This window comes from Thamnophis sirtalis, unplaced genomic scaffold (genome assembly GCF_051295495.1).
Source record: "Thamnophis sirtalis isolate CommonGarterSnake01/CBP01778 unplaced genomic scaffold, rThaSir2_p1.2 scaffold_1, whole genome shotgun sequence".
Lineage (NCBI taxonomy): Eukaryota > Metazoa > Chordata > Lepidosauria > Squamata > Natricidae > Thamnophis > Thamnophis sirtalis.
In genome coordinates this window covers 148,719,088-148,731,386 of record NW_028261381.1, presented here as the reverse complement: position 1 = coordinate 148,731,386, position 12,299 = coordinate 148,719,088, and the positions used below count along the sequence as shown (strand labels likewise).

General features: G+C 42.7%; 1 protein-coding gene across 1 annotated transcript in view; it reads left to right on the top strand.

Moving 5' to 3' along the window:
- The window catches only part of SYNE2 (spectrin repeat containing nuclear envelope protein 2), a 247,724-nt gene that overhangs the window by 183,773 nt on the left and 51,652 nt on the right, over positions 1-12,299 (top strand). Inside the window, exons 84-87 of the mRNA XM_087727378.1 lie at positions 3,238-3,387; positions 5,636-5,806; positions 6,692-6,825; positions 8,190-8,382. Of these exons, the coding sequence (XP_087583504.1) occupies positions 3,238-3,387; positions 5,636-5,806; positions 6,692-6,825; positions 8,190-8,382 (648 nt within the window). The remainder of the gene's footprint in view (positions 1-3,237; positions 3,388-5,635; positions 5,807-6,691; positions 6,826-8,189; positions 8,383-12,299) is intronic.

Here is a 12,299-nt window from a genome sequence, read left to right as displayed (position 1 = left end):
CATTCATCCGGCACATCGGAAGTTCCTGCGGTTTCACTTCAACGGCCGTCATTATCAATACCGGGCCTTGCCATTCGGCCTCTCCTCGGCCCCGCGCACGTTCACCAAGCTTCTGGCAGTATTGGCAGCCTCCCTTCGCTCAATTCCAATACGCATCAATTGTTATTTGGACGACGTGTTGGTGCTGTCGTCCTCTCGAGATCAGGCCCTCCGAGACCTACAGGTCACGATGGACGCATTGCGGGACCATGGCTTTGTCCTCAATCTGCCCAAGAGCCACCTGCGCCCAACCACGTCCCTCCTTCATCTGGGAACCACCATCAACTCGATGTCGTGCGAGGTTTTCCTGTCCCCGGAAAGGAGGCAGAGCATATACCGCCTAGCGCATCATGCGCTATCCCATCGGCGAGTACCGCTGCTGTCGCTTTCCAAACTGCTAGGGAAGATGATCTCCTGCATCAGCGTGGTGCCCTGGGCCAGGTTCCATGCGCGTCCTCTCCAGTGGTTCCTGCTGCCCTTCCAAAGAGCGCATACCAGTCATTCCCACATCAAGGTGCAGCTCCCGGGCAAGGCCAGGCGGTCCCTGCATTGGTGGATGTCGTCCAGGCTCCTCAGGGGATGTCCATTCAGGGAGCCGGACCGCGTTCAAGTTACAACGGACGCCAGCTTATTCGGATGGGGGGCCCATGCCCTGGACAAGGTGGCCCAAGGTCGATGGTCGGATCAGGAGCTGACGAACAGCATAAACTGGCTGGAGTTGCGGGCCATCCGTCTGGCTCTCCTGGAATTTCGGGACATTGTATCTCATCACCATGTGTTAATCCTGACCGACAATGTGGCCTCCAAGGCTCACATCAACCGCCAAGGGGGAACGCAGTCCAGAGCTCTGATGCTGGAAGCGGAAAGGTTGTTCCATTGGGCGGAGCCCAGACTCTCATCGATTCGGGCGGAGCACATCTCGGGCGAAGCCAACACTCAGGCGGACTGGCTGAGCAGAGCGACTGTGGATCAGGGGGAGTGGCAGCTCCACCCCATTCTCTTCCAGGAGCTCTCTCGCCGCTTCGGCCTGCCCGAGGTGGATCTGTTCGCTCACCCGCGCAACGCACAACTTCCCCGGTTTTACTCCCGATACCAGGCTCCGGGGGCGGAGGGGGTAGACGCTCTACGCAGCCGTTGGCCGGCCGGCCTTCTCTATGCCTTTCCTCCTCTCCCGATCCTTCCGTCGGTCATTCAGAAGATATTGACAGAACAGGCGGAAGTGCTGCTGGTCGCTCCAATGTGGCCCAGACGTCCCTGGTACGCAGACCTCGTCCATCTGTCCGTTTCGCGTCCTTGGAGGATCCCGGACGACAAGATTCAGCTCCACCAAGGGGCTCTCCGGCACCCGGGCCCTCAGCTGTTGCAGTTAGCCGTGTGGCACGTGAGCGGGAGATGCTAGCGGCCCTCCACTATTCAGACGAAGTCATCTCTACAATTCAAGCGGCCCGTCGCCCGTCGACTACCCGTATTTACGAAGCTACCTGGCAGGCCTTCTGCCGCTGGTGCCGACGCACCGGGGTCGATCCCATCAAGGCCTCGGTGCCCCAGGTTCTGGATTTCTTGCAGTCCGGCCTCAACAAGGGGTTGGCACCAAACACACTTCGCCGTCAGGTCACAGCCTTGTCAACGGTGGTCGGGGGTGGCCAAGGCCGCTCCTTATCCCAGCACTTGCGAGTTCGAACCTTCCTTAAGGGTGCTTCCAACTTACGACCGCCGACGGTACATCGTTATCCCACGTGGGATTTGACCTTGGTTCTCAGGGCCCTTACAGCTGCCCCCTTTGAGCCTCTACACTCCATCAGCCTCCGCTTGCTGACACTCAAGACGGCTTTCCTGGTGGCCATAACATCGGCCAGGAGGGTGTCGGAGCTAGCAGCCCTTTCGGTTCGTGCGGATCTTTGCATCTTCCACCCGAACAAGGTAGTGCTTCGTTTGGATCCGACCTTTCTTCCAAAGATAAATTCATTGTTTCACAGAACTCAAGAACTTGTCCTGCCGGACTTTTGTCCTCACCCGTCTCATCCGCGGGAACGTCAGTGGCACCATCTGGATGTGCGCAGGGCTCTTCGTCGCTATGTGAAGCGCACGGCGTCGTTCCGAAGATCGGAGGCCCTGTTCGTCTCCTTCCAGCCATCTTCAATGGGACAGAAGGTGTCCTCCCACACCATCGGCCGATGGTTGAAAGCTTGCATTGCGTTGGCGTATGACACCCACTCCAGACCGGTTCCAAGGCGAATCACTCCTCATTCCACCAGGAGTGCGGCCACCACAGCGGCCTGGGCGACGCAAGCGTCCGTGGAAGAGATTTGCAGGGCGGCCACTTGGGCATCCCCCTCGCCTTTTATTCGCCACTACAAGATTGATGTCTTCGCCTCGGCCGAGGCGTCCTTTGGGCGGAGAGTGTTGCAAAGGGTCCTTCCGTCTGCGGAGGAGCCTGACCAGCCTAGCTCCCGCCCTGGGAGTTCATTGCTTTGATATATCCCATGATTGGATTCCCGGAGCAGCACACAGGAGAATGACCGTTGTCTTACCTGAACGGTCCTTCTATGGGTGCTGCGAAGGGAATCCAAACCCGCCCGCGGCTTCGGCTGGTCAGGGCTCCATTTGACTGTGACTAGTTACTGACTGGACTTGACTCCGTAGTGCCGGATGACTTGCGGCTTGTTGAGGATTGACATAATGCTTCTTCGGTGGACTTCGTAATAAGAACTGGGGAGGAAGCGGAAGTCCAGTCAGAGGAGGCGTAACTTTGATATTTGCATACTCAGTCTCAAGGCTAGAAGGCTAAGTTAACCCATGATTGGATTCCCTTCGCAGCACCCATAGAAGGACCGTTCAGGTAAGACAACGGTCAACTTATTGATTATTATTAACCTGTATGGTTACATGATATTGAACCTGTATATTACATAGTTTTAAGGGTGGATTAGATACATACCTACCTACATACATACCTACATACCTACATACATCTATATCTACTGTATATCTCCCCCTCCCCCCCCCTCTCTCCCAGTTGGGCTAGCTTATGTTGTTCTTATGTTATTTAACAAAAACTTCTGTTCTATTTAATTTAAAATGTTACTTTGGGTTGATCTTTAGAAAATATGCCCCATGTTCTAATGTTAAATGTTGATTTTCCCCCTTCCTAAATTGTACTCAAAGAATAATGTCTTTCCTCTTATGTCTATTTATCAGGTGATCGAAAATCAGCTTGCTGTAAAGTCTAAGGAAGTGGATCTACTTAAAAACAACCTCACAGCTTTAAAGGATTGTGCTGATGCTGCCAAGAAAGTAGGGTTCACAACCACCGATTTGGCTGAAATGAGAACTAGCATTATCAATCAGGTTAATATCTTTATTTTTGGCTATGTATAAAGAATTAGCGACTTGTTAAATGTTATCCAGTGGTTTCTTTCCCAGCTAGGATTTGAAACCATTCTATACAAAGATAGGGTCTTTGAAGACAACATGAGATATCTATATTCTGAAAATATGTATAAAGAAAAGAAAAAACAAATGAGTACAAAATATAGTTTGGTCAGAAGAAGCTCAGGTTTTCATGTGCATTTCAAGCTTCTGAATAGTTGAATAATATGAATAGTTCTGTTGCATGTCTGCAATCATTTGGATTCAAAAGTATTGTCTAATCTTTCTTAATTTTATCACTTCCACTTATATCTTATAATTGAAATGCTGTCATCTACTTAAACTTCTATTTAAGAACAAGTTAATGTATAAATGTTCATAGATGATTGTAGATGCTGTTATGAGCCATGGTGGCACAGTGGTTAGAGTGCAGTACTGCAGGCTACTTCTGCTGACTGCTGGCTAACTGAAATTTGGCATTTCAAATCTCACCAGGCTCAAGGTTGACTCAGCCTTCCATCCTTCTGAGGTGGGTAAAATGAGGACCCAAATTGTTGGAGGCAATATTCTGACTCTGTGAACTGCTTAGAGAGGGCTTGTAAAGCACTGTGAAGCGGTATATAAGTCTAAGTGCTATTGCTATAGTGGGTCTGGACAGAAAAAGGATATTTCCATTGCTAATAATTAAAAGCAGTTTTCCTACCCACTCACATGTCCAGAATTGAAAGGATCTTCTTTTATGATTGTTAGAAATTAAAACTATGATATTTTCTGTGAAATATATGTGTCATCCTACTAGATCTGACAAATTTAAATTAATGAAGAAGTCAACTTAGATGACTTTAGTGACCAGACAGAAATCAAACAACAATAAATGGGAGCCAGGGAAGCTCCATTTGCTCCTTAGAAACTAGGACTTAAATATATTTTCTCTAATAGAGAAAAAACATCAATTATTTTTATTGTGATCAAAGACCAACAGTACAATCTAATACTGAAGTTAATGATACGTCATCATTATGAATAGCTGCTACTGATTGTTTATCCACCTGATTGTTTTGGCATTTCTTAGTTAATGGTTATCTCCACCTCTTAAGGTAATGAATTCCACAAGATTATTATGAGTTGTCTGAAAAAATACTTGAGCTTCCTATTAATCCATTGGATGACCTGAGATTCCAGCAGAACTAGAAGACTGAAGGAGTAAACGCTATGCTTACCTTCTATATAACATATCTGATAGGCCAATCATAGGCCAATAAGTAAATTAAAAAAAATTCTGTGGCTGTTGGATATTTTTGACAGATGGCTAAATTTATAAGTTTTGACACATCCTAAAAGTCAGTCTTTAGTGAGATCTCAGTTACAAGAGAACATAATCCACTACTGACCTTCTATAACTGGAAAAGTCAAAAGATGGCAGATTTTGTCTAGCACATAATGAAATGTGAAATGCATTATGAAATGAGGCTATTTGCACATCTAGTAAAATATTGTCTATTCTGATTGACATTAGCAGCTCAGAATATCATCTTTTACCTTTCCAATTTGAAACCTTAACTATTAATGTTTTGGGGCTATCCTGGCAAAAGTGAAATAGGAAACCCAGATTTTATCTCCCAATTCAGCCATTAATTAATTATGTTTGGTACAATAACTACCAAAGTTCCATAGATGCTGCTTAACTGCAGACAGTTTATAACAAATATTTGAAATAATAGCAACCCAAAACGGTTTAATAGCAATTTTCAGCTTTCATGGAACAAAAACTTACCGCTGAGTTGTCTGTTCCTTCTGCAGTTGAAAACTCTGCAAGCATTTCTGAATTTGTGAGTTTTCCTGCTGAGATGTCAGCATTCAAGACAGTGAAACCAGTGCTTTTATTCCTGTTCGTCTTCCTCTAACTAAGCATGCTGGAATGAACTCTACAAGCACAACAGGACTTTGTCCTCAAATTAAATTGATAATGAAAATTATTCTAATACTGCAGTCTCTTACACAGATTGGTGATTTTTTTTCCCTTTGAACATTTGAAGCATGTACTAGTATTCCTGAAATCATTTATATATTACATTATTAAATAAAGAGGGTTTTTTTATCCAGCATGTATTAGAAAGAAAATGATGTAATAGAAAATCAACAGGGGGTGTCTCTTGAGCAGTTTTCAAATGTCCTAGTAAGTAATCTCATGTACATCCTTTTAAAGCACAGGCTTGTATGTTTGCAGGTTGCCCAGCTGAAGTCTTCTACAGAGTCTGCTTTAGAATGCTGGAAGAGTTATGATGAAGCCTGGGACGATATCAGGCTGTTGCTTGCAAATACTGTGTATTGCCTGGAGCATAGCAAGAACCCTTTCATTACAATGAAGTCACTGAAAAAGCAAGTGGAAGATCTCCAGGTATGCTTCACAAAGACCAATGTGCTGAACTCCATGGTTCCATAATATTCCTTCTTAAAAATAAGGAGCTTCTCTAGATATTCATGCCAAATGAGTATGTGGCGGTGTTGTACGATTGAATCATAACAGATATCCTGGGCCCATATGCTGTTCCTCCCACATACTGTATTTCTCCAGTTTGAAATGAAGTAGCAGAATGATTTATGCAAGACCTAAAAACCAGAGAATGAACATCAAGAACGAACCCTGATGCTTGATCCTACTTGGGGTAGAAAGCATAAGTCATGATTTTACAGATGAAATAAACCAGCAAATTGCAATTTCCTCCAACTTGGAAAAAGAGAAAATGATGTGCAATGAGCAAAATGAGAGGGAGCATGAACCAGCATCCTTTTGGGCAGGGGTCTCCAACCTTGGCAACTTTAAGCCTGGCTGGGGAATTCTGAGAGTTGAATTCCACCAGGCTTAAAGTTGCCAAGTTGGAGACCCCTGCTTTAGGGTTTATCTGTAGAGAGCTCTGGAGAATTAATCTGTAATGAGAATTGAACTTCATTAGTTTCAGGACTCTCACTTTGGGAGTAGCACATATTCTTTGTACAAAGTTGGTGAGTACATTTCTAAGCCCCAAAGGACCAGGGGGTGAAAGATGTTTCTGCTTTCTAAGCATCCTGAAAAGGAGTCTGGAAGACAACTCACCCACACCCACATACCTTTTACCAATCTAGAAAAGCATGCTCACCAATGGCAACCTTGTCACAGCCCACATTCTGCTAAATTGGTGAAAATATGCTGTCTTGGAAAGATGGATGTAAGGTAGTGTACCAATAACCATCTCCTCAAGCATTATCACATTTGTAACTAATTAAGTGGCATTTCTTTCCACAGTCTCTTCAAGATAAAACTGAGGGAAACAAAGAAATCTGGGCTAGACTCCAGACTGCTGTTGATAACCTGAAGAAAGTGTGTGATCCCTCATTCTCAGAGATTATTGAACAAAAACACGAAGAGGCACGCACAAGGTACAATACTTTTTCCCCCCCTTTCACTATTTAGAAGTCCAACTTCAAAAAATTATTTCTGACGAATACAATTGCAGTTATTGCCACCAGACATAAGATACTGCTTAAGTTATGTAGGAGATCAATAGAATAGTTTTAATTTGGTCATCCTTATCTTTTAGGGACAAATTGATTGTATGAATCACTTTAGTTTGCTCTGCACACTGGATACTGTTGTGCTGATTGCCGCTGTTTATCTAAATTTTTGGAATGGTTTTTGCAATTATAGCCTTCCTAGGCAGAAAAATAAGAAAATGTTTTTTTTTAAAGGATCTGGTGGTACCTTAAACTAAGGATTCAGTCTACCACCATTGCTTTAATTTCAAGCAGGAGATACGAAAAGGATTGTATTGTGAAAGTTTTCTTAAAGGCCCTCATGCTCTTCAAACTTTGTGTGCATGAAGCATCAATAAGTTTACAAAAGGATTTTCAGACTCTCCAATCTCACTCATTTTCTGTGGCACAAGAAATTCAGTCCATTCATATCATACCACTCCCAGTATCTGGCATGCACTTAGTTGCTTGCTCCCAGTTCCAACCAATACTTTGAATTGTACCCAGAAATAAATTTGATGCTCTGAGTAGAGATAAATGACAATGAAACTACTCGGAGTTCAAGCAATAGCGGAACAGTCACATTGCTCTTAGCCTTGCCAGAAGTTTATGCCAAAACACAACCAGTGTGTTTTCAGTCCCATAGCCAGGCTTAAAGCCAGACTGAAAATGCCCCCGATAATCCTTTTTCTTCAGGGTTCTATGCAACAATAGCTCTACCAACTTCTCAACAATCTGCTTCAAGAAGAGAAGGTTTCAGACAGGTTGTGTATTGTTCAGGTAAGGAGAAGGCGCACCACTGTCTCCTTCAAGATGGGCAGTACCAACCCTTTCTTGAGGCAAGTTGTTTGTGAGCTGAGAATTGAGAACACCCTCTTTGGAACTATCATTTGGCTCAGGAGGCAGGAGCTATAACCATGTTGGTTGGATTTCCTCTACAATATTACTCACGTGGGAAGAAATCCTGTGCTTGTTCCATCATTGCCTCCAATTTGACCGGAAACATCATATGAGAAATGGGAAGGCATTGGAGGGTGGAAAAAGGTATCTTCCTTGGAAATGAAGTTTCCCTCTGAAAGACATTCTTACTGCAAAGAATCCTTAGAGGCTTATTGGAGTTTAAGTAGAAATATTTTCAGCCTCCAGAACAAATTGCTTAATTCGATTGTTACAAATAAATCAGTGGATTTTGTTTTCTCATGTTGTTTTTTTTTAAAAATAATGCTGAGTAATTTGCTGGGTCTTGTATTCCATTTTTATATCTTTTATAGGTGGATATTGACAAACAAAAATATTGAAGAGAAGCTACAGAAAGCTCATGCGCATTTGCACTTGTGGGAATTCTATACAGAGGTTTCAGCCAAACTAAACAAATATGAAGAACAGTATGATTCCCAGTTGATGCCTGATACACTTTCAAGCTGCACAATGGATTTTCTTAAGGAGAAGGCAGAGAATATAAAAGTAAGGATGGAAAAATGTAAGAAGAAGCCAATGTTTCTTTTTTCCTGACTTGAAAAAGAGCCAAGCAAGGTTGCTACCCTCACATAAGGGCAGGAACGGCAGTGTCTGCTTTTGTTGGAGGAGTGAGTAGCAGGGAAGGGGACTCTTTTTCCCTTCCTCTGCTGCCTCCTCCTTATGTCCCTCCCAAGTATGAGTCCCTTGCTGCCAGCCCACCACAGACATCATGTGATCACCATTGTCATCTCTATAACTTTTGCAGCAGTGCTCTCCAACATGCATGGTGGTAAAGGCAGAGATTGCTGTAGTGGGAAATGGCATAGGTTGTCAGTAGGAATATCTTACTTGTAGATATCTCCCATCAGGTTAATCTTTTACTGGAACCAAAAAAGAGAAAACCTTGGCTCTGTTCTTTCCAGAAGCCACAGGAGGCATCCAGCCCTGCTCTGTAGTGGGCCAGTTGGACTCCTAGAGCTCATTGACCTCACCCAGGTTCCTCTTCCATGAAAATCAAAAGTTTGCATAGGGAAGGGCTTGTACTTTTCCACTGAAAATCTGCTTTCCTGCCAGATCTGTTTGATTCGGTTTCATGCTGCTTCAGCAGCACAATGATCTCAAGTTGATGTTCAGATGTAAATTATAATTGGAAGGCTATCTTAAGGCTAAAGTAAGGGAATTTCTAATCCATCACTTTATATTTCAAAGTGACCAGCTAGTTGCATTTGTAAAGCTAACTGGCTTAGAGGATTTTCCCAGCATATACCAAAACTTGACTGTCCATAGATACCAAATATCTCAATTTGGAATTGATTGGAGTGTTGTTTGTTGCTTTGTTTCAACAACAAAACAACTTGGCCAAAATAGTATTTGATCAAAATTCAAACTTCCATTTGTCCTGTAGACTTCCCTAATGCAATTTAAATTTTTATATGAAGAATTGTGGCCATGAAGATCACAAACTTAACTTATTAAACACAACTTATTATCCTTTTCGGGTCCTATTTTAGACTTCTGTTACTAACTTAGCAAAACTGTAATTTCACTTTTGGGATGCAAAATAGCACTCACCGTCCACCAATGCTCCTCTCAATCAAATACTGATGATATTAAAGGTTGGTGAAGGAAACAAAGTCCATTTTTTATTATTAAAAATATTCACTATAATTTATCTCTACAAAGGTGATTCAAAGAACATTAAAGCACAACAACAGAACCACTGTGTTTTAAATGTCTTGGATCCAATCCTTGAGTCAGCTCATGTTGGTAAAGACTTTTGCCAGATGAATAATTATTCCAATTCACCCTGTGTGTATCAGGGTTATCTGTACTTTCCAAAGAACACATGCTTTCAAAAAAGAAGTGTAAACTATAGGTGGGGGAAAGCAAAAATCAATTATCTTTTCCCACAAAGATGTGGATGGGGAGTAAGAATTCCCAAATCCCTGATAGAGAATAAATCTGAATCTACCATTTATTCCAAGGAATTCAATTTCTTGCCAGAGTATCTAGGGCTTGTGGTCCTAGTCATGATTCCAAGCCAAAAACATTTCAGCTGGTTCTGAGTGCTTACCTTTATTACAACTTTCTTCTATGCCGAGATCTTTGACCTTAGAACTAAAAAAAAGGCGTGTACAGTAGTATTTGCAGGATCAGAGCCAGCCCACCTGCATTTTATATCAATTTAACAGATCTATACTGTAGGGGAAAATATTTCAGAATTTTCCCCAGTAATACAGTAAAAAGTAGAAACACAGCAGTAGAAATGCTTCTGCCGGGTGATAATAATATAGAAGCAGCTTTCTACAATATAATTCCATGACTTTGGACAACAGTTTTTTTTTTTTAAAAAAAGATAATTTTGTCAAACAAGAAGCAATTGGTAAAGCCATCTGGTGTTAATAGTCGTCCGTCCGCCCTACAACCTAACAAAAAATAGCAGTGGAGAGCTAAACAATTCTTCTTTTATAAAGAGTAATTCTAAAGAACCCTAATGGATGGGGATGATTCTTTTTTTTTTTCATTTTCTTTTCAGTTGTGAATGACTATTAAGAATCTGTCGGACCACTTGTTGTGCTTTTAAGCCTAATCTTCTTTTTCCCCATGCTAACAGTTTTAGCTGAGGTTGAGGATTTAGGGTAAAGTTCTCTGCATTTTTGCAAATGGTTAGAAAAGTGTGCGTGGCCTTAATAAATTGCTCAGGAAGCCTAATGTGAAGAAATTAAAATGGACCCCTTCAGAGCAAGGAACTCATTTAGCCTGAAAAGCAGCAGTGAGAAGGGGAAAAAGGCTTAGGAAGCCAGACAAGCATCAATCCTATTGGCAAAATTTGTCGTTAATGGTAGTAAATTAGCATTTTCTACTTATTTGATGCCCATTAACTACAAAGCTGTGATTCTCATTCTCAAAAGCATGATTTTTAGGTAGCTGGTGTTAAATCGAAATGGTATTAAATTATATACTTTGGATGAGGTGCTCCTCAATTGCATTTCCCCCTCCCTTTCCATAAAATAGACCTACCAAGCTACAGTTTTCTTAACTTTCTTTGTATTGCTCAGTCAGAAAGTTAAAGGGAATTAAGCCACCCCAAAAATGTTCAGGATCGAAGCTCTGGGGCCTCATCAGTCTGGTTAATCTAGGTTTTATGTGAAGACCATCTTATTGTCTTTCAGAAGATATAGTGGTTTTGTTCAAATATACCCTCTACCAAAATTTAGGTGCTTATGACTGGAGAGCATGGTTTTCGGTGCCATGGCTAGTTTGCAAATGGTGGCTGTCATAATTTATTGTCTGAATGGTGTTTTAAGGTACTGTGAGCAAATTCATGAATCAGATAAGTAAGAAGCAGCAAAGGTAATAGGACTTCTTGAGTTCTGGGACCTGATTCCACCAATTCAATACCTACAAAGATAACCATGCCAAACTCTCTGCATGTATCAGTGGTGGGATATGACCGGTATGCCCCGGTATGGGTGTACCGGTGCCTGATGGAAGCACCAGGTACCATTCCAGTACAGTGCTCCGGAGGGCCCACCTGCCCTCCTTATCTGTATTTGAGCCGATGGGGCTTATGCACATGCACACAGAGCATATGGAGCCTGTGTGATGCTCCGCCGAGCAGCTGGAGTGTCACGGGCTGTAAGTACACATGCGCGCACTGTGTGCATGCTGCGCGCATGCATGTGGTGGATGCCTGGCCCTGATGCACTGTACCGGTTGCAATGGGATCCAGAACCCACCACTGGCATGTATATACCTCAAATCAGTTGTACTTTATTGAGGTATCTTCTAGTTTGGTTAGCTTGTTGTAATCTCCTCATTACAAGGATATCATATCTAGAAGACGCAAGATAGGAATAAGGTTGGACTGATGTATTTCCCTAATCTGATTTTCTAAGCTCAGACCTTTTCCACTTTTAAAAATTTACATGTGAAGTTGCATAACATTCTCCACACCTCTATTCTATAGACCTACCCAGTTCAATGTGTCTTATTCCTCAATTAGCACATTCTAGAGCAGGGCTGTCAAACTTGTGACCCTTAGGCCAGATGCATCACATGCTGGCCACACCCCCACCCAGTTTAGCGAAGGGGGTAAGTCCTGATATTTCATGTGACAGTGCCATGACAACGCAAGTTTGACACCCCTGCTCTAGAGTATAGTTGAAAAGTTTGTTCTTTTGTGCTTTCCAGTTTAAGTTTATAAAGATTGTTTATATTTGCTATTACTATTGTTATTGTAACATTGTTTTGAATTATAAGATCCTAGGTTAAAGTGGGGCACATTTTTTTCAGCTACATGTAACAGTTTTAGCACTGGATTTATAGCAAGGAACACTGCCCCAGTGGAAGCTGAGATCTAATTTGGGATACCTGTGTAATATTCACAAAGTGCACCTCAGCTGCATTGTATGAACATTCTC